General features: G+C 42.6%; 1 protein-coding gene across 2 annotated transcripts in view; it reads right to left on the bottom strand.

Moving 5' to 3' along the window:
• Positions 1-23,124, bottom strand: part of LOC139277597 (E3 ubiquitin-protein ligase Itchy-like) — a 112,971-nt gene that overhangs the window by 26,046 nt on the left and 63,801 nt on the right. For both annotated transcript variants that reach the window (XM_070896274.1, XM_070896275.1), the window contains 9 exons: positions 16,393-16,594; positions 13,187-13,282; positions 11,011-11,185; positions 9,147-9,207; positions 8,878-8,962; positions 3,813-3,941; positions 1,421-1,493; positions 1,125-1,196; positions 421-509 (listed from right to left, as the gene is read on the bottom strand). In XM_070896274.1, coding sequence (XP_070752375.1) covers positions 421-509; positions 1,125-1,196; positions 1,421-1,493; positions 3,813-3,941; positions 8,878-8,962; positions 9,147-9,207; positions 11,011-11,185; positions 13,187-13,282; positions 16,393-16,594 — 982 coding nt within the window. The remainder of the gene's footprint in view (positions 1-420; positions 510-1,124; positions 1,197-1,420; positions 1,494-3,812; positions 3,942-8,877; positions 8,963-9,146; positions 9,208-11,010; positions 11,186-13,186; positions 13,283-16,392; positions 16,595-23,124) is intronic.

Raw genomic sequence — 23,124 nt, 5'->3', positions numbered from 1 at the left:
AGGAAACCTGTTAGGGCCGATCTGAGATTAACTCGGAAATGCAGTAAACCATGAGGAGGATAGTAACAGATGTCAGGAGGACATAACTGGTGAAATGGGTAGACATGTGACAGCTGAATTGAATGCTGAGAAGTGTGAAGTGATACATTTTGGTAGGAAGAATGAGAGGCAATATTATCTAAATGGTACAATTATAAAAGGGGTGCAGGAACAGAGAGACCTGGAGGTGTACGTACACACATGTTTGAAGGTGGCAGGACAAGATGAGAAGGATGTTAAAAAGGTATATGGGATCCTTGGCTTTATAAACAGATGGATAGAATAGAAAAGCAAAGAAGTTATGCTAAAGCTTTATAAAACAAGGGTTAGGCTCCAGCTGGAATATTGTGCCCAATTCATGCCTATTATGGAAATACTTGCCTTGCTACACCTCCATAATCTAAGCCTTCCTCTCCTGGAAAAATTATCCACAATCTTCTTCGCAAATCTTGAGCGTTAAAGCTCATAATCTGAAACACAAAGTAGAGGTCAATCTGAGAATATTTTTCATTAGCTTGAGCAGGAATCACTTATTTCACTGATGTATATGCCTGCAATGTTATCTTAACTGCATTTAGCAATATCTAGGATAGAATTCTTCTTCCATTAATGGTGTTGGGTACAACAACAAAAAAAAAAATCACAAAAGAAACTTTTACAAACTCCTGGCAGTATGTTTTATTGTAAGCTCAAGTCAGGTTTTCTGAACTTAAATTCCAGCAAAATGTATTTATAAATTGGGGTGCAGCTTAATGAGGTTTGATCGCCACTCCAAAGGCTTCATTTATTTTTCTCCTACTTCTATAAAAAAAAACTTCTGTCTTTAGGTCTCTCCCACACCACTCTGCTGCTGAAAGGAGAGATTGCCATAAATCTGGGTCAATGGTTTCTTAGGCTCAGCTGTCCTGTAGAGGGAGGAAAAATAAATGAGGGTGAGTGGCCTTGTGACACTCTTGCATCCCTCGTGGCTGGCTGACAGGAGGAGGGTGTGGCAGGGGCAAGGGATCAGATCCTCTGAGTATCTTTACACTCACTGAGATTAAAGTATTTCGTTACATTCCCCCGCATCCATCCCCCAAAATTACCTGCTGAAATGAGTCCTCAAATAAGGTCTTCCTTGTCACAGTTATTTTTATGTGCTGAGGCGCAGCCAGTTGCTGGAACACAAAACAATTTCAATATATAAATAATTCTTCCCAAAAGACTCTCCTGGAACTTCCGCAGGGGTTCTCCTGATCTAACTTCGGCAGGAACCCCTAGGCCAATGGCGCAGAGTGGTTTTTCCAAATTTTCCGGCGGTCTTTTGCTAAACATACTGCAGTAGATCGGGAGAACCCCCGGAAATTCTTCCCCACACTGCACGGAATGAAATGCTGCTTACCTGACACCAGAACCTGAAATAGGAAACTTTGGATCTGAAATCACGCACATATGCAATGTTTGGACCATTCGATCTGAAAAACACAAGGATGGGAAGGGGGGGGGGGGGGGGGGAAGAAAGGAGAGGGGAAGTGAATAATAGGTTGTAATGTCCACAGTGCAAGAAACACTTATTTGAATTATACTTCAAAACTTATTTATGCTTAACCTCCATCTGCTAGTCACCTCTAGCTATTCTACAGCAGATGAACAAGCCACAGAACAGTCCCCACTCCCAGCCTTGGAAGCAGCCCTACAGCTCAGTCTATGAGGGATACATTTAGTTGTGGGATAAAACAGATTTCAGAACAGGTCATCTTTCTCACCCTGAAGTGATGCATCATCATCATAGGCAGTCCCTCGGTATCGAGGAAGACTTGCTGCCACACTCCGAGTTCTCAGGTGGCTGTACAGTCCACTGCAGGAATTACAGTCTCTGTCACAGATGGGGCAGACAGTGATTGAAAGGGTGGGTGGGGAGCCCGGTTTGCCGCATGTTCCTTTCGCTGTCTGCGCTTGATTTCTGCATTCTCTCAGCAACGAGACTCGAGGTGCTCAGCGGCCTCCCGGATGCTCTTCCTCCATTTTGGGAGGTCTTGGGCCAGGGATTCCCAGATGTCGGTGGGGACTTTATCAAGGAGGCTTTGAGGGTGTCCTTGAAATGTTTCCTCTGCCCACCTGGGACTCACTTGCCGTGTAGGAGTTTCGAGTAGAGCGCTTGCTTTGGTATTCTCGTGTCGGGCATGCGAACGATGTGGCCTACCCAACGGAGCTGGTCGAGCGTGATCAGTGCTTCGATGCTGGCCTGAACGAGAACACTGACCTTGGTGCGTCTATCCTCCCAGTGGATTTGCAGGATCTTGCGGAGGCAGCGTTGGTGGTACTTTTACAACGATTTGAGATATCTGTTGTATATAGGAGGGCGGGTATCACTACAACTCTGTAGACCATAAGCTTGGTACCAGATTTGAGGTCCTGGTCTTCAAACACTATCTTCCTCAGGTAACCGAAAGCTGCGCTGGCACACCGGAGGCAGTGTTGGATCTCGTCATCAATGTCTGTCCTTGCAGAGGTATGGAAAATGGTCCACGTTGTCCAAGGCCACACCGTGGATACAGCCCTCAGAAGCTCCAACTTGAAGGCTGAAGTTAGGCAAGGAAAACTGAATACAATATTTGTACAAATGAAACGATACTTAATATTTGCCCTGCACAAGTAAGCTCAATCATTGGTTCTGGCCAGTTTCTTGGTGAGCAGAAGTATTTCAACTCAGAAGCAATAGACTGTGTGCGGACCAGAAGTGTGATGTCCCTTTAAGCGTAATTAGATGTAAATTAGAATAAAGGCTGGATTTATTTCCAAATAGTGCCACTGTAATGCAGTAAAGAAGTGCACAGCCTACAACTTCAAATCCGAGTAGTAAAACCAGAGGTTGCAAGCATTGCAACCGAGAAAGGCAGGCACGGCATTTGCTACATTCCACTATTATCATCACTCTAATGTAGAAGGCTCAGAAGAGAAACAATGAGGGTTGGGTACTTTGTTGGGGTGAAAGGTATGACAGCAGGGTGTTGAGCAATGCATCTGATAAGCCATGAGCAGTCCTCTGTTTGCAAATGATAACCAAAGCAAGGCTTCACACTGAAGTCTCACAACCTGTAGCGTACAACTGCAACGAAACTAAAGGATTAAGTCAACCCAAGTAACTCTTTAAATTATAAAAACATGATCCCAAATGAGGTGTAGAATGGGTTTGATGCAGGGTATAATTCCCATATTCCTAGCTCCTGCACCTGTTGTAACAGGGTCAATTTCATTTGTCACTTTATATTTCCTTTTAGCCCCAAAGAACTCAAGTATGAGCACTTGTATGCTCTGGACTTGCACAAACAAGGAAATACTTGCATTTATGCACACCTTACCACATCAAAAATGATCTTACCTCAAATAAACTCCTTTAACGTTGGAATGCAGTGACTTGTGTAGGCTAATGTGGCAGCCATTCTACACATGCAAAAAGCAGGAAGATTAATGACTAGCTAATATGAACCGTGGTGCGATAGCTGTTGTGGGAGAAATGTTGGCCAGAACACCAGGAGAGTTCTTTGTATTCATTTTCAAATACTCGCAGGAGGTTTTTCAAGCATCCAACTGAATGGGCAACGGAGACTGTAGCTCAAAACTTCAAATGGAGGAGACTTTCATCCAGTAACAAGCTGTGTTGGATTTGACAGTATTTTTATTTTATCCAGTCCCTCATCACTTATTGCCGACAGTCAGTGCTCAACGGCCAATATTTCTTTCTCATTAGAAAAGTTATGCATGTGATCAAATTCGCCACTTTAAAGACTTACAGTGCTGACTTTCCGGTGCGTGGGTCAATGTAAGTTGTCGTCCTTCTGTTGTGGTCCACAAAGTACGGAACGCCGTCAACGGTGAAGCGCATCTCCCATCCATCTGGCAAGGGCTTCTCATTGAGAATGCTGCGGGAATGAGCAAACATACATGATCTGCGAATGACTGCCGGGTGAACAATGTCAGAAGGTAACCCCACAGACATGCTGGTGGTGACCACCTTGTAACAAGGCTCTTTTCCCCTCCTGTGGTATTGCATCAATGCTGGCATTTTCATAACACAACACAAACAGTAACCCTGCACCTCATCACACGATAGAACCACAGTAGAGGATTCCGTGGATGAAAACAGATTAAAAGGTTTTTCGCTTACAACCACAAATGAATCAAATCAAAATTTAATTTTTGAAAAACCACATACAGATTACTTAAAACGACAGGCTGGAATTAATAACACCCTCTTAGCTTTCATTTTGTTATTTATGGTATCTGCACATTAATATCATTACAGGCTCAGCTCTGCAAGCCCACCCACACCTCCAGTTACTGAAATAACTGCAGTCTATTCAGTTAAACTTCAGTGTGCAGGGAAAAGCACAAGACCAATTTAGCATTTATTTTCATTTTTTATAACCAAACTTTAAACATTAATTCAGCTTTGGTTTAAATGAATTGTGAATGCACTATTTGCGCAGTCCTCCCCGACTCAAGTTATGGCCTTATGTTTACGATACTTCAATGGTTTCAGTCCACAAGTCTGCGGTTTCTTTCTTCACATACCAGAAGGAAGGTGAACAGTGCATGAAGGGTTCCTTTCATAACCCTATCTCCAGTGCGAATGCAATGGAGACAAAGATTCAACCACAGATTTGTTACTGACCCTAAAATTCTAGATAGCAAGCCTATGAAAGGTGCCTAGCTGAACTGAAACTGTTGAAATTATCGACTACATATACTGTATTACAAGCAAAGCATCTCAAGACAACCTAACAGAGAAACACCAATTGAATGAAACACAACTCATGGTCTAAGCAATAGCATTTTATTTATGGGTTATTTCTCACACTGCACAGCTGATAATGGACACCCAAAGCTGCAGCTTAACATGGGAAGTCTGGATTTGTTTCTGGCTGCGGCGGCGATCACCTCTTACAGAAGGTAGTTACTACAGAGAATTCAAGGCCAGAGTGATCTCCTGGACTAGTTTCGATCGCCTCGTTGGGTCAGAGAGGAACTTCCCAGATTCCCTTCCCCTCCCCTCCCCGCTCCCCGCACCCCCCCACCCCACCCCCAAATTGGCCTGAGTTTTTAATCTGTTTTCTTGCCTGTCCCAGGAGATCACGTGGTTTCGGGTAGGGTGGAGTGTATATGTTGTGATAGACAAGGTATCGCAATTGTGTGACACAGACTTGGTGGATCAGATGGTCTTTACCATTGTTCGTATGGTTATAAACCAAAGTAAATCTCAATACCTCAATAAATACACATGTTTTAGCTCACGTCGTCCCAATACTCATTTTCCTCTTCCATTACCTACCAGTTTTCTCGCTTTCCTCCTGATTGCATCAACGTCTTGCTAGGATTTGGCACCACAGGCCAGTCAATTTTCAATACCGTATAACATTATGAACTTGTTTTTATTTATATGCTTTTTATTCGATTTCAAAGCTGTAAATGTCTAAAAACATCCATAAAAATTGTACTCATGCCCTATGTTAATGACACCACATCTGTCAGTTCCACCGCCAATATCATACATCAAGGATGTGGAACAGTAAGTTAGCATCCCACTTAGAGCCATTGTCAGCCCATGAACACAATATGGGAGGAGGGAATTAAACCTTAAAATAGGCAGAGATACATCATCAGGTAACCCACTAATTACTGCTTTGATTCTTGCCCTGAGCAAGGTGCCGAATGACAGGGTTCGTTACCACCTTCAACCACAGCTCCCCACCCATCGCCAAGAGGACAGAGGAATCAATTTGCAAGATCAAACCTTTTAGATAGGGCACTATCCAGTTTCCCTTTCGAAAACGGTCTGAATAGTGGATGCCAGCTCCAAACTGGTCCCCCTGCAATTTAACCTTGGGGCCTTCTAGCAGCTTTGAGGACCTTTCCTGTTTTAGCTTCTTCGTTCCTTTGCAAATTTCCTGCAAGGTCCTTGAGGGTCTGTTCAAAGTGGCAACCCTCCATATCTCTGTAATCTCCCCCAGCAGCCCCCCCGACCCCACCCCACCGAGATATTTATGCACCTCACACCTCTAATTCTGCCCTTGAGCATCCCTGATTATAATCACTCAACTGTTGGTGGCCATGCCTTCTGTTGCCTTGGCCCCAAGCTCTGGAATTCCCTGCCTAAGCCTGTCTCTCTATCGGTCTTTCCTCATTTAAGACACTCCTAAAAACCTACTACTTTGACCAAACTTTTGGTCACCTGTCCTAATTTCTCCTTGTGGTTCGGTGTCAGATTTATTTTTGTCTTATAATACTCCTTATAGGTGCTATACAAATACAAGTTGTTGTCAAGGCGTGCACATCCATATGTTCCGGGAACTTGTGTATAGAGTTCCATAGCATTTCTCATGCTCTCTGCACAATTTGTGGTGGGGCTGGGTGTCTGATTTTCTCACTTCCTTCCCCTTTTGCTTCGAAGCAGATTAAACTTAGCTCAACACTGATCTCCTTAGAGATTAGACAAGCCACTGTTTCCATGAATGCTGGCTCGACTCTGGGTGCTGATGGGTAGACCAAAGATTTCTTTTAAACAAGAAGTTGTCTTTCAGAATTGCAAAAAGCTTCAAATGCTGAAATCAAAATAGAAAGTGTTGGAAATACAAAGGACAGTCAGCATCTGTGGTTGAGTATGACTTCAGAACTGAAGGACTCTGTCCATAATTTTCACCACTTTGTTTTTTCGACAGACGCTGACTGACCTGCTGTGTTTCAGACATTTTCTGTTTCTGTTGCCAGAATTAGCTCCCTTATTGTTGGGAGAGATGAAGTATTTGACTAAAACATCCAAGGTATTTGTTGTAATTCGTGGTATACCTCAGATAAATAAGAACATAAGAAATAGGAGCGGGAGTAGGCCATTCGGCCCCTCGAGCCTGTTCCGCCATTCAAGATCATGGCTGATCTTACACCACAACTTCACTTTCCTTCACTATCCCCATATCCCTTGATTCACTTAATATCCAAAAATCGATCGATCTCTGACTTAAATATACTCAACGACACAGCCCTCTGGGTAGAGAATTCCAAAGAAATTTCTCATCTCAGTCCTAAATGGCCGACCTCTTATTCTGAGACTGTGACCTCTGGTTCTAGACTCCTCAGCCAGAGGAACCATCCTCCCTGCATCGACCCTGTCAAGCCCTGTAAGAATTTTGTATGTTTCAATGAGATCACCTCTTATTTTTCTAAACTCTAGAGAATATAGGCCTAGTCTACTCAATCTCTCCTCATAGGACAATGCCCCCCATCCCAGGAATCAGTCTGGTGAACCTTTGTTGCACTTCCTCCAAGGCAAGTATATCCTTCCTTCGGTAAAGAGACCAACACTGTACACAATACTCCAGGTGTGGTCTCAACAGGGCCCTATATAATTGCAGTAAGACTTCTTTACTCAAATCCTCTTGTAATAAAGGCTAACGTGCCATTTGCTTTCCAAATACTCGGCCCGATGGTGCATCACTTCTGTTCAAGAGGAGGATCTGTTCCACTGTGGTTCCTACAGAGTAGCCGCACCATCAAGTTGACTTCATATTTTTGTAAAAACATCTTGGATCCTTTCCTCAATCACTAGCTAAACCTCTTACATGCATACATCAGGGGTCAATTTTCCACCCCCTACCTATCTTGGGGAGCTAAGGTGAGTTGTAGTAACTACGACAGCCTAAGCTGAAAATAGTTAACTCAGTATAGTCCAGGGACTGAACGGGAAACCTTCCTGCTTTGTATGGCTCAGTACCACATACAGTATATTTACTCAGCTAGCCACTAGGGCAGTTATTAAATCATCCCTTTCTATTCAGTAGGTGGCAGTTTGTCACCATAGAACTTAAAAAAAAAGTTGGATAGAGATTCAAAATTTTAACACGGACATATGAAAAAGATGGACAGGAAATGACCGACTGGCCCACATAACCTGTCCCATATAGTTGTGATGCCCAATGCATCGCAATTGATAGAGACATGTAACATTCTGGGAGAGGCAAAAAAGAAATAGATTAAAACTCAGACCAATTAGGGGAAAAAAAACCTGGAAAATTCCTTTCTGACCCTTTTAGGCGATCAAAACTAGATCCCATCGACCCTGATTTTATGAGGTCATCTTCGCGCGAGTCAGAAACAGGTCCAGCGCTCTCTTAAAGAAACACAGCAAATCAGCAGTCACCGCACGAGCCGGCAATCTGTTCCACAGGTCCATTATTCTCTGGGTAAAGATGATCTGCCTAACTCCTGATCCTCCATAATCTATCCAGTTGGGCCACATGAACACAATCCAGTCCCTTCATTATTGTATAAACCTTGATTAAATCGCCCAAGTCTATACTTTTCTAATGTATATAGACTCAGCTCTTTGAGCCAAGGGATTTAAGACTGAAAATAAATCTTGTGCTGCCGCTCCCTCGCTGCCATATCCTTTCCAATGTCCCAATATCTCCCAACATGTGAGACCACCAAACACATCACAGATTTATAGTGCAATTTTTAGTATGGGTTTCTGATAAGAATACTTGGGTATTAAGCATTCATTGCTGACTGGCATCGAGATGTTGATGTACTACATCATAACGTTTATATTTGATTAATGCTATATGCTTTCCTTTAACCCTAAAACTTGAAAATATAAAGCTTTAAAAAAAATATTTACCAGAGCACAACTTCAAGATGGAATCTAATTTCACAATTCAGATGATTACGAGTCAATGCCATTCCTCACTTGCAAATCGTGAACCCTATGATTAGGCTATCTTATATTTTGGTATCTATCATACTATATTTATTTAATTGCACATTATAGTATACATTATAGCATCATTCAACTGTATTACTCACCCCTCTGTCCGAGGATCCTCCCACTGAGTGCTACGTGTTAAGTGGTTTACAAAGTACATTCTACCATTGCTGTCTGTTCTCTTTTCTAGAAGAATGACATGATGTTTTTTTAATTAGTAAAAATTGGTGACATTCTGCGCTCTATATGAACAGAAGTAATCTCTTAGAAAGCTTTAAACCAAATTGGGTCACATGTACTGTTACAAATCAATGATTTAAAAAGCAATGTGCAGAATTGTTCCTTTTATGCATGTTTCGGCATTACTTACCCCAACCAGTTGGCAAGGGGCCCAGTGGGTCAAATTCAGCTGGCACTACCTGCTCCGGATACTGAAAATGAAAACAGCAGGAATGAAAACATCTGACGAAGTGTCATCGACCCGAAATGTTAATTCTGCTTTCTCTCCACAGATGCTGCCTGACCCACTGAGATTTCCAGCATTTTGTTTTTATTCCAGATTCCAGCATCCGCAGTATTTTGCTTTTGTATTGTTGTAGGAATATTTTTTTTTGTAAATGTGATTTATGCCAAGAAGGTAGCCACACACACAGACACTAGTGAGTAACAATGACAAATGAAAGCTCCTTCACGTGTCACCTAGAACTAAACAACGCCGTGCCTTAGAAGCCAAGGTGAGGGAATGAAGGAAGGAAGGGACAGACAGCGCACAGATCATGCAGGACAACTCTGAGCGAGTCCCTTTCTCCTTTTCAAAAATGTAAACCAGTTTGGCTACATATAAATCAGTTCCTGATAAACTACATGCCTTCTCCACCTAACACTGAAATGTTAAAATATTTTGTTGGATTGTAATCCAAATCATTCACACCGATTCCCTCTCACGTGAAGCTATTCATTTCAGCTGTGTTCTTCGAGGAGACCCTGAGTGGAGACGAAGGGTTTCCCTACAAGAGAGCAAAATTTGAAACCATAAAATGAAGTGACCGTGATTTATTCTTCCACGTTAATTACGGAGTTGCACCAGCCCTGACTCTGGGAGGACACTACCTACTAACCCCATCAGCTGGGGGAAAACTATACGGTACGTGAGGCGAGATAGAGACAAAATAAACATGTAGTGGAATGGCCAACGGCCACCATAATGGAGGGGACCACGTACATACTAACAGATTATAGGAACTGGCTGATAATTCAGTCTGATACAACGACTGTTCCAGCTTCTGACTGCATAATCTAAGTAGACCATAAGTAGGCCAATCAAAATCCCAGTAAATACAGATTAAGATATATGTTTTTCCTTTGTAATAAAATTTAAAGATATTCACAGAAAAACCAGTGGCAGCCTGGTTGCTGCTGATCTTCTCGCACCAAAACTAAATATCAGCTGCTTGGATTGCAAGTTCTACAATGTATTAAACATCCAGATACATTACTTATCCAGTTGGATCAAGGACCCAGAGTCTGTGGGAAAATGAATAAACACTCAAATGTATTTTAGCTGACTTATGGAAAATGGAGCCAGACTTCCCCAAAACATGTGCGGATAATTCCACTACATATAAACACACACGAACAAAATTCAAATAATTGAAAGTGGAAAAAATATTACATATGTGGGGATTGACAGGGTAAATTCAGAAAGCTTGTTTCCCCTTGTTGGAGAGTCTAGAACTAGGGGTAAAGGAACGAGAACAGGATAATGGATCGGCCATTTAGGACTGAGGTGAGGAGGAATTTCTTTACTCAGTGGGTGGTGAATCTTTGGAATTCTCTACCCCAGAGGGCTGTGAATGCTCAGTCACTGAGTACATTCAAGGTAGATAAGGAGAGATTGTTGGACTCTAGTGGAATCAAGGGATATGGGGAGCGGGCAGGAAAGTAGAGTTGAGGTGGAAGATCAGCCATGATCTTATTGAATGGTGGAGGAGGCTCGAGTGGCCGGATGGCCTACTCCTGCTCCTAATTCTTATGCGCTTATAAACACACATACGTACACAATTAAAATAAGTGAAAAAATATATTAGATATGCTGTGGAAGGAAAAACAAGCGATATTGGATCAAGGTGGACACATTCATTCAACAGGTGGCAAAATCACTGTCGATTTTCTACAGAATGGAGTTCTATTTGTCTCCTTTAAAAGTACAAAAAGCAGGTCAGCAAGATAATTACCGAATAAATAAATCTCTGGTTGAACTGCTGCATGGCTCCCTGAAGCTGATTTCTCTGCGACTGCCATTGTTCAAAATTCCTAACGGACTCTACAGTGGGCCGCTGCCATGTGGTCGTCCTGGTAATGTGGTCAACGTAGTAAATCCTGTGCCTCTCGTCAACCCTCCGCTCCCAGCTTTCAGGAAAGAATTGGGGAGGAAGTGGTTAATGACCAACTCATTCCAGCAATGCTGCTGAATAGCAAGCCCTATATTTCCAATTTTGAAGTAGCTTTCAGTGGCAATAGTATTAAAATGGCTAACATTAACTGTAATGCTTAACATAGGCATTATGTGCAATGGCCGAGTTAAATTAGCTCGAGCTAGCATATCCTGACAGTGACTTATCATAGCAGCGGAGATAAGAGACATGCCTTTGAGTAAGTCAGCTAGAGAAGAGGAGATAAGATGGACAGCAAGTTAAGCCAGGCAACCGTGACAATTTATAGCTAAGGGTTAAAGTTATAAAACTGAAGCACGGGGTTTCAGCTCTGGCCTAATGGAAGGGTAATAAGCAGAGAAACCTCGAAGAGATAAGGGATGATGCTTAATGTCTGTACTGCTTTTATTTTGAGTTGAACCAGAGCAATCTTCACAAAAAAAGCTCATGGGTTCAGGTTGAATGGTTTGGAATTTAAGAACAGCCTAGAGTACTGAGCACAGTTCTGGTCATCACATTACAGGAAAGATGTGATTGCACTAGAGAGGGTACAGAGGAGATGTTGGAGGATGTTGCCTGAACTGGAGCATTTTAGCGATGAGGAAAGATTGGATAGGCTGGATTTGTTTTATTTGGAACAGAGGAGGCTGAGGGGAGACCTAATTGAGGTGAATAAAATTATGAGGGGCCTAGATACAGTGGATAGGACGGGCCTGTTTCCCTTGGTCAATAACCAGGGGGAATAGATTTAAAGTAATTGGTAGGAGGTTTAGAGGAGAGTTGAGGGGAAATTTCTCCACCCAGGTGGTGGTGGGGGTCTGAAACTCACTGCCTGAAAGGGTGTTAGAAGCAGAAACCCTCACCATATTTAAAAAGTACTTGGATGTGCACTTGAAGAGCCATAACCTACAGGGCTATGGACCAAGAGCTGGACAGTGGGATTAGGCTGGATAGGTCTTGGTCGGCCGGCGCGGACACGATGGGCCAAAATGGCCCCCTTCCTTTAAATTTCTAGGATTCTATTCTTTTAACAGGACTGGAGATTGTGGTTGACAGTGTTGCCATGGTTACTTCAATTCTCCCCAGCAGTTCAACAATATCACTTTAAAACACATTCAACAGTGCATATAAGTAATTAGTGTGGGGTATGAATTTGTGCGGCACAGGCACAATGGGCCGAATGTACTCCTTTTCTGTGCTGTATCATTCTATGAAGCAGGAAATGTATAAATAAATAAAAATCTATTTAATAATGCAATACGTGAGGTTTCTGTACTATGAGCAGCAATTATGAAAAGGGGACTGTTGCGACTGGTTACAGATCAAATATGCTCTACTGATTCAGAATTAAACATCACTAATAGAAATGATAAACCTAGCTGGTCCGATGGCTCAGAAGTAAAGTACTCTGCTCCTGCACCACACAATTCAGCAAGGTGCCAGACTCAATTCCTGGACTAAATGGAGGTACCCGATATCAACAAGGGGCACTGGTTTTGGCTGCAGTGCCTGGAGTTTAAGAAAAGGAGAATCAGCCAATGTATACACTCCTGATCACTATAAAGTGACCTTCCTTGGAAGAGAAGATCAGATTGTGCTTGACTGCGATTACCCTCACCATCAAATGGCTTGTTGTTACTCACGACCACTTGGCAGGTGGTATTGGAGGGCTGCTGAAACTGTACGCCTTGCAGCCGAGAGGGATAAACGAATGAAAGAGATCATTCCGTTCATTTTAGAAAAACGCACTTTCCATTGAAAATTCTGCAAAGAAAACTCTACCTGAAAGCCTCAAGGAAATTGTGCTTGAAGCATCTATATTATAGAAGTCAGGAGCAAATAATTATTTTAATCGTTGCCGCCGCATTTTATGTTTCATTACCAGCTAGTAAAGAAAATTGGTAGATCTGAAAAATAGTTGCTCAAGAACAGGCCACTTAGTGATTAACATCCCAAGTCAACATATTATCTGACTTACCCTGGAGGCAGCGCCTGTGGTCTTTCCCACGTTGTTCGTTTTTCAATGTGATCTACAAAATACAATCTGCCGTGTTGATCCATCCTCTGCTCCCAGCTATGGCAAGAACATAAGTAAAATCTTCTGTGATACCAACAGCGAGAAGCAGCACATGAATAATTATGTTAAATTTATCTTTCCCCAATTCCCCCCCCGCCCCACACCACCACCAGTATCCTGAAAGGGGACTGTTGCCGACATAGTCTCCTTACACCATTCAAGACAGAGTGGAGCTGTGGAACTTCGTGGCCATGGAGGAGGGAAGAGAAGTGGAGATTTTACACAAAATGTGTTCCTGCAACCTCTTAGAAGCAATTCTGAAGTATAAAGAACTGGAGTAAGACAGGTAATAGTAACTAGCCAGCTTCTTTGACCACATTTATAATTGAGAGATAATTCAGAAGACAGCAGTTTTCCCCTTTAATAAAGTTCATTCCAAAAGGAAAATCGAAAATGTTTCAGACATCTAAACACCATTCAATTAAAAAAAAATGACCAATTTTATTTGCATGAATTACTGACCTGCATCAACATCTCTAGAGCAGAGATATTTCAATCAGTTGATTCTGATCTTCAAGGAACTAATCACATCTGTTATGCAATTTCATAGTGACCTATAGTTTCTCTGACTTTCCTATGTTGCCTATCCTTTTATGTAGGCATGGAGTACTGTGAAGTGATACATTTTGGGAAGGAAGAATGAGGAGAGGCTTCATGAACTAAATGGCACAATTTTAAAAAGAGGGTGCAGGAACAGGGAGAGGTAGCAGGACAAGTTGAGAAGTCTGTTAATAAAGTGTATGGGATCCTTGGCTTTATTAATAGAAGCATAGAGTACAAAATAAATTATGCTAAACCTTTATAAAACACTGGTTAGGTCTCAGTTGGAGTATTGCATTCAATTCTGGCCACCACACTTTAGAAAAGGATGTCAAGGCCTTGGAGAGGGTGCAGAAGAGATTTAATAGAATGATACCAGAATGAAGTTATGTTGAGATGGAGAAGCTGGGGTTGTTCTCCTTCGAGCAGAGAAGGTTAAGGGGAGATTTGATACAGGTGTTCAAAACGTTGAGTGGTTTTCATAGAGTAAATAAGGAGAAACTGTTTCCAGCAGCAGAAAGGTCGGTAACCAGAGAACAGAGATTTAAGGTGATTCGCATTAGAACGAGAGGCGACACGAGGAAACATTTTTTATCCACAACGAGTTATGACGACTTGGAATACGCTGCCTGAAAGGGTGGTGGAAGCAGATACATTAGTAGCATTCAAAAGAGAATTAGATAAATACTTGAAGGGAAAAAAATTGCAGGGCTATGGGAAAAGAGCAGAGGGAGTGGAATTAATTGGATAGCTTGGTCAAAGAGCCGACACAGACACAATGGGCCAAATGGCCTCCTTCTGTGCTGTGTCATTCTGTGATTCTGCCCATATAACAGTCACTGTACTTCAAATGATTTGCTGCACATGAAGTGTTTGGAGATATTTGAGAAATGTGATAAGATGCATTATAAATGCAAGCCTTTTCTTCTCACGCCACTATCAAATATTTTACAAATTGCTGATGGGGGACATTAGCCCAAGCGCAAATAGATTTGGAATGCTGAAATTTAAGTTCAGAAAACTTGACTTGAACTTACAAAAGTTATTATTTAAAAACAATCAACGCAGGCATGATGGGCTGAATGGCCTCCTTCTATGCTGTATGATTCTAAATAGCATCTTCTATAACCTGGCAGTTACCTATTCATCATAGACAACTACAATAAACTTAAGTCCAAATTAGTCGCTTGTGCGTTTCCAATTGTGTTACGTAATTGCCTCCATCAGAGTACCCATTTTATTATATCCGACAATATTGCTTTCCTGCCACTAGTATCACAACATTTAAAAATGGTCCATGGCTCATCCATGCAATTTGGATAGATACAAATCTCCCCAAGTCCCTTTACAGAACCTTCTGTAATACTGCGTGCAGTTTTGGTTTCCATATTTATAAAAGGATATACTTGCTTTGGAGGCAGTTCAGAGAAGGTTCACTAGGTTGATTCCGGGGATGAGGGGGTTGACTTATGAGGAAAGGTTGACTAGGTTGGGCCTCGACTCATTGGAATTCAGAAGAATGAGAGGTGATCTTATTGAGATGTACAAGATTATAAGGGGGCTTGACAGAGTGGATGCAGAGAGGATATTTCCACTGATGGGGGAGACTCGAACTAGAGGGCATGATCTTAGAATAAGGGGCTGCCCATTTAAAACTGAGATGAGGAAAAATTTCTTCTCTTAGAGGGTTGTGAGTCTGTGGAATTCGCTGCCTCAGAGAGCTGTGGAAGCTGGGACACTGAATAAATTTAAGACAGAAATAGACGGTTTCTTAATCGATAAGGGGAAAAGGGGTTATGGGGAGCGGGCGGGGAGCGGAGTCCATGATCGGATCAGCCATGATCTTATTGAATGGTGGAGCAGGCTCGAGGGGCCGTATGGCCTACTCCTGTTCCTATTTCTTATGATCTTCAACATGAAATGTAACATCATTCGCATGCAGCTCTTGTGGCATGCAAGTGGTTACTGCTCAGTTTCTCAACCATCAAGATTTCCATTCACTGGAGTTGTAAATAAATAGAAACTACGTTTAAAGATCAAAAAAAGTGGTTGCAGATTAAATTTCTCCATGCTACGCTGATCAAAATGGGGCCTCCACCACCTAGTGCAGGTGGCTGCAGGGAGCCCAGGAATGGATTTCTTAAGGAATAAAAGAAAATAATCTATACAGATGCCAATTTGGGTGCGCCTGGAAGAATGGAACGACACTTATGAAATATTTATACACACGCAGGGTAAAACGTTGATGCTTTTGGCTCATTAAATTTAGTATGTAATAAATATATTCAAATAAAAATACATCTATTGAAAATCAAAAGATCGAGAACCCATTCAAACGGTCATCTTGGTTTGTCACATGGTGAAGGACATTTTCAATACATGCTGCTGCATAGCGATCTTAAGAAACATATGCAACAATAAATCTACTTGGAGCTCAAATGTTTGAAATGCATCAGCCTGGCTACTATGAACCTGACCCAAAACGACAATCTTTATCCACAGTTGTACTGAGGAATTGCCTTTTCTTTAAATATTACGTCCGAGACATCTTACAAAAGCAGGCTTACCCAGGTGGAAGCGGACCCTTGCTCACTGTATTTAGCGTGCGGTCACCAGGAGAAAGGGATTCAGCTGGTGGTGCCGCACTGTTACTGGGCGCCGCATCTGGTTCACTTGTTGCTACAGCTGCAGGCACAGTGTTCGTCGTGGGTGGGATAGGAGCAGAAGAGGGGCCATTCTCCAAGGAAACTGGAAATCCATTTTCATAGGCTGTTGGCAACAGGAGAGGAGAGAATTAGTAAGTGACAAATGTTATGTCACTCAGTATTGGTTCTTTATTTCATAGCTAGTCATTTTCTAGTGAGTAAATCCTTTTACGATTCTGAACACCTTTTCATGGTCGACATTCCAAACAGACTCAACACTTCTGCAACCTCCTCCAGCTCTACATCGCAGCTCACACCCTTTGGTCCTCCTGTGCATCCACACCCTCCCTCTGCTGCAGCTTTCAGTTGTCTTTAACCCTGTAATGCTTACTTCCTAATCATCTCTGTCACACTACTTCTCTCTCCACTTTTAAAAGTATCCCCAAACCTATTTTTTCAACTTACTCAACTCTTCTGCTTCAGCAGAAAAAAGGAAAAAAAAACTGCTAATGCTGGACTTGAGATAAAAATACACTGAAGGTGTTCTCTGTATCTGACGTGGTAAGTTTGCAGATTTTTGAAGACACAGTTCCAAGATAGACGATCTTTACACAACAATTTTAGAATTGTTCAACCAAGGAGGGGCCTTTAATTGCTCATTTGAATAATGCAAGGGCAGTCGGTTTTGATCATACTGAAGGGTAGCTGGATCAGAGGGACGATGGTAGCCACATTAATTCCACACTAAAAACCAGAGTTGCTGGCAAGAACGCCACACAGGAAATTTGAAGTACATGAACTGCATCATAAAGATTGATTTTGTTTATTCTATAGGTTCTAAATTGGTGTGTGTGTAATGACAAACAGGAACCGAATCACTAAACCTCAGCAATATAAACAATTTAGCAATGATGAACACTTCAGAGAAATGGGCTGGTTACCACCTCCTTCTCCTTTAAGACCCTTCTTAAAAGGGTCTTCTATAAAGCTCTTAGTCACCCCCAATATTGTTTCTCTCCTCCCTCCTCGCCCCAACCACCCTCGATGTCAGATAGCTTTCAGTGCACCCATTTTGTAAAACGGTCCTGTTTTTAAAAAAAAAAGCGCCTTGGATGATAATTAAAACAGTGCAGGAATGTTTATAATTTTTTTATTAAAAGCAGTTTTGTAAATAATGCCCACTAAATGCACAATGGAGTACTGAATATAAGCTGGCATTAGCAGCAATGTCAGGAAGATGTCAAGTTTGAATCATGCTGTAATGTATTTTTCCCTTCCTTTACCAACCAATATAAAATAAATGATTTAAAAAATGATTAACAATTCAAATTGAAAGTACTGCTTCCTAAAAAAAACTAAAATTAGAAGAAAATAAATGTGCAAATGTAATTAGTGTTAAGCAATTAAAAAATAAAATTTAAGAATTTTAAGAAATATCAAAGAAAAGCTAAAGGGGGTAACTTCTTGCATGTAAAAATGAGGTAAAACTAAAAAAAAAATCAGTAGCAATGAGCTCTGCCTTCTGTTTCAGAATAGGTTTACATTCCTTTAACTGACAGGAAAGCAAAGGTGTGGAAATGTATTTTTTATCTAAGCTGATACCACACGGTATTTGTGTGCCCTTTGCAATATATATAACAAAATGGAGTCCTGGTCCTTCCAGAACTTTCTGCATAAAAGCAGTTGGCTTGCATAAACAGCTAAACCTGGTTTGAGATGGCTGATGGCCATCAGACAGCTAGGAGACAAGTCATGCTGAGACAAGTAACCCCCCCCCCCCATGGTGCTCTCCTATTGTCTATACGACACCAGTTCCATGCCACCCCACCCTTTTCGAAGTACTCAAACCACCAGCCATTATCTCTTGTAGAGACCTCATCCATTTGATGCAAAAAGATAACTGACTAGGAAACTGGACAATCCTGACACAATGCAAGACAGGTAATAGCTCATTACCACCCTCTCATGGAGTAATGGCCGGCTGGCCAACTAATAACCCTGACAAAAGGAAATATCTGGAAACTATGTCAGGACAAGGATGTAATAATTAACTCTTTATCTGTATTCACGGACTGCGAGACAGAGCCAATACACAGGGAGAGGCCATAACTTGGGTTTTACTGTATAAATATCTCGTGAAACTGTACCATTTCAGAGGTGTTCACTTAGCCATTGACTGAGTGTGACCTGCCCCTGCTAGCAAGTAAATTAAAGAAACCTCTGCCGGAGCTGAAAGTGTCGGAGTCATTTTTTTTCGGAGGTCGAGATTTCGACAGTTACTTCTTGGAGGTTCCACCGAGATGCATACTCTCTGTCCTGTGAGTAAAACGGATACAGGCATAGTGCCTCTCCAGTGAAAGGCTTCAGTGGCCAAAACAAGGTGAGCCTTTTGCTCACAAGAAGGTTTCTTCACTGTTGAATCGCATATGTAATCTGTTGTCCACAGGGGAGGTACTGCAATCTACGAGACTCGACATTTAAAAGCTAAAGTTATTTTTTTTTTAACCATTTCTTTCTCAGCTTGCAAGCAGAAGAGAATGGGTTCTGGAAAAATCTCGAAACAGCCCAGGGAAGGTTTCAGTAGGTAAGGTAGAAACAGCGCTAGTCGATCGAAAAAGGTTCCTGAAGGTTCTTATGTGATAAGATTAGAAAAAAAAAGCGCTAATCGATCGAAGGTTCTTATGTGATGAGTTAATTGTTTTTAATTAGGAAAAATTCTTATGTGATAAGAGTAGGAAAAAAAAAAGCGCAATCGATCGAAGGTTCTTATGTGATAAGAGTTAGGGTAATGGAACCATAAGTTTTATCAGTTTTATAAGTTTTATTAGGATAAGTTAAGGACTCGGTCTGTAGTAGCGTACAACGCAGACTGAGAATTGATTTGTTTAGATAGAGTTTAAAGGTTATGATTTGTGTACTCGCGTGAATATTGTTTGTCCTAGTTGTCCTCGTTATACTGTTGTGTGCAATACCTTTGTGCGACATTGCCATTAGAGAAACGGGAAGAGTCACTAGGGAAAATTGTGATTTGGAAAAAAAAAACCAAGGATTGATTAAGAAAAGAAACCGTAACTGATTGATCAACTACGGTTGGTTCGTGCCAACATATCTCACACACCCAGACTGAGCCCGAATTAAGAGCCTTTTCAGGCCACGTAACTGCCAGGAAAAGTAGGCGTAGAGAACTCGGTTGGCCGAAAGGATTGAGATATCAGAAACTGTGGAAAATCTTAAACATCCAGAATGGGGGCTGGAGCAAGTAAACCACCACCAAAAGGGACCCCAGCCCATTTTATGCTCCAGAATTGTGGTCAGTCTTCAATTGACCACCTAAGAGAATGGATAAAGTGGACTAAGGGTGAAAACAGGCCATTTCCACCCGATGGTTCATTCAATTTAGAGAGAATAACATGTCGAGAAGAATGCCTTATAGACAGAGACCCAGGTAGAAGAGGTAAAAAGAAAGTGAATTGGTCAGTGTTTGGAGATTGGAAAAGGGAAGCTGAGGAACGACACGAGAAGAGCCTAAGAGTCAGCAAGCAGTGTACTAGAGGGAGAAAGCAGGTGAATCGCCCTCGACAAAGCAAACATCCATCTGTTATGGTTGCTAAAGAGACAAAGGCACACTCACCAAGTGCCCCTAAAGGTTGGGAAAAAGATGAGGATGAGGACTGGGACAAGGACTGGACTCCCTACAGCCATCGACCACCGCCGTATGTTCCACCCCCGGGGGGCGCGCCAGGCCAACAAGGAGGAGACGATCCTCGGGCCGGAGCACAGGGAAATGGGATAACACCCGCTCCCAACGATGCAGGTGCGGCTGCAGGAAAAATAGATCAGTCACAAGGGAATCAATACCATGACGGCCCTGCAGGTGGCACACGAAGTCTTACCCGTGGACAAGGGCCCAGTGCTCTGGAGCCATCATCATCTGCATACCCAGTAAGACTTTTTCCCAGTCCACTCTCTGGGGGGGGGGGGGCTCCGGTCCCTATTTATCGACCATGGTCACCAAGTGAGTTAAGAATAATTGTGGAAGGATTGGCAGACCCTAAAATCAATATTGAAAAGGCCATAGACCAGTTAAAAGTGATCATCTTGTGCCACGAACCCAGTATATTAGATGGTCAAATCTTACTGAAAGCACGGTTAAAGGACACGAAATTTGCCAAACTTGAGATAAAATTCAAAAATTTAAAAACCCATCGAGAGGCTCCAGATGCAGATCCCAGCACGAAGCCAGGAGAGGGGTTCTGGGAAAGATGTTGGGAAGCCTTACATTCGGTGTTCCCAAGAAAAACGAATTGGTCCAAAATTATGGAAACTACACAAAGAAAGGAGGATGATGTTGAGGATTATGTAGAAAGAGTGCGAGAGATCATGAACCAATGTTCAGGCATGAAAATAGAGGAGGAAGGAGGAAGAAGCTCCTATGATCAGCGCCGTGGTAAACGGGCTACGACCCGAACTCAGAGATCCCTTTAAACTAGTTTGTCTCGGATGGCGACAGGAATCGCTATCCAAGGTTGTATCTATGTTAAAGGACATACAAAAACGAAATAGAGAATCTAAAAGCAAGGTCACCGTGTTTGTGGAACAAGCAGCTCCAACAACACCCACCCCGGTGACACCGTCCTACGGCCCCCCCCGGGTAGAGGAAGAGGGCGAGGCAGAGGAGGAAATTTCAGGGGAAGAGGGAGAGGAGGTGCAGGGCGGGAACAATATGATACCTGTTACAATTGTGGTCAGATTGGACACTGGGCTAGAAATTGCCGGGCAAAACAGCAACAACCAAATGATTGGACTCAACAGGCAGGTAATAAAGCACCCCCTCCCCCTCCAGGACCCAACCCGTATGCGACCCAAGTCCAGGTACATGCTAGACCCCCGACTCATTTCTCTGTTCAAGATCCATTTGGATCACAGAATCAAAAGCAATTCGGCCAACAACCAAATTGCTCGTATAATGATCAATGACGCCCAATCCCAGACCCGAGTGCTGCGAACAAACAGCTACCCGTCGTTTCGTTAAATGCCATAGGAGAATCTGAAGTAAAAATACGAATACAAGGAAAGGATATCCCATTCCTAGTGGATAATGGTGCCACCTATTCGGTCCTTTCAAGGGAGGATACGAGGGGAATTCCCACTTCCACTAATCAAACCTCAGTGATTGGACTATCTGGACACGCGCAGCAAATGTTTTTCTCTAACCCTATCAATGTACAATTAGAAGATTACGAAGATAGTCATTCATTCCTACTGTCTAATGAGGTTCCAGTGAACCTGTGTGGATGTGACCTATTATGTAAAATGAGTGCCACGATCCTCTGTTCCCCAGCTGGTCTGGAGGTTCGAGTCCCCATAGATAAATGTGGCGCATATCCACTACTTCAACCTACAACTCCCATATTGTGTGCCTGGAAAAATTTGGACCCCACACTAAGCAAAACCCTATCCTATTTGGTTGGTTCATATTGGTGCGTAACAAGGTTAATCACAGACCACCTCAAATCTCAAACCTTGGGAAGTTGGTATGAAACATTACACTGCACAGGATATTGTGACAACACGGGATCAGACGCTACAGCACAAATCTTTTATCAACCAGTCCTGCACCAGAAACATCAATTGATGATCGAACAAATTTTTATCGGACCCAAAGGGATAGCGACAGGGGTTGAATTATCCTCCTACAGTCAGAGCTTGTTTAGGGTTAAAGGGAGCATTCCACACTGCACCCTTGCGGTTGCAGGCACACATAAACCCCAGGATTTAGGACGAATGGTTAAGAATGCAAGGATCCCCAGTACAAGAGGAATGGCACACACTTAATGGTACTTTGGGGCAACATGAAAGAGGGGGGGGGGGGTGGAGGCTATTCTGTCAAGTTGAATGGGAAAATATACTTCGATGCTGTCTGAGAAGAAAGGATGCTTTCAGCCACTAGCTTTCCATTACAACAAAGCACAGCAGAGCTTCTTGCTAAAGTTCCAGAACAACTATGGTCTACACACGCTAATGAAGTAGGAAATATGCTCACCGCACAACCATATAAGGTAGTGATCAATTCAACCGCCCCACTCCCCAAGAAGCCCCAATACCCCTTGTCTCCAGCCGCAGAACAAGGTATCGAGCCAATCATTAAGTCCCTGCTGGCCCAGGGAATAATCGTTCCAACTAGAAGCTCATGTAACACACCGGTCTTTCCGGTGCAGTAGCCCAATAGTGACAAATGGAGATTTGTCCAAGACCTACGAGCTGTGAATCATTCTGTATTCCCAACTTATCCGGTGGTATCCAACCCGGCAATTATACTTGCCAGTATTCCGGCATTCTCAACGTATTACACAGTAATTGATCTGTGTTCAGCATTTTTCTCAATACCCATTCACCCAGAGTCTCAATTCCTGTTTGCCTTCACGTATAAAGGACGCCAATATACGTGGACAAGACTCCCGCAGGGATTTACCGAGAGCCCTACTATATTCTCACAATGCCTAAAGAGGGATCTGGAAGATGCAATTTTACCAGCAGGTTCTACACTTGTGCAGTATGTTGATGACTTATTGCTCGCCTCACCCTCCAAATTGGCCTGCGAAACGGACTCCCTTGTGTTATTAAAAGCCCTGGCCTCGAAAGGACACAAGGGGC

The sequence above is a fragment of the Pristiophorus japonicus genome, chromosome 12 (assembly GCF_044704955.1).
Source record: "Pristiophorus japonicus isolate sPriJap1 chromosome 12, sPriJap1.hap1, whole genome shotgun sequence".
In the NCBI taxonomy this organism is placed as follows: Eukaryota; Metazoa; Chordata; class Chondrichthyes; family Pristiophoridae; genus Pristiophorus; species Pristiophorus japonicus.
The sequence above is the reverse complement of the archived record's forward strand: the minus strand, read 5'-3'. Positions and strand labels throughout refer to the sequence as shown.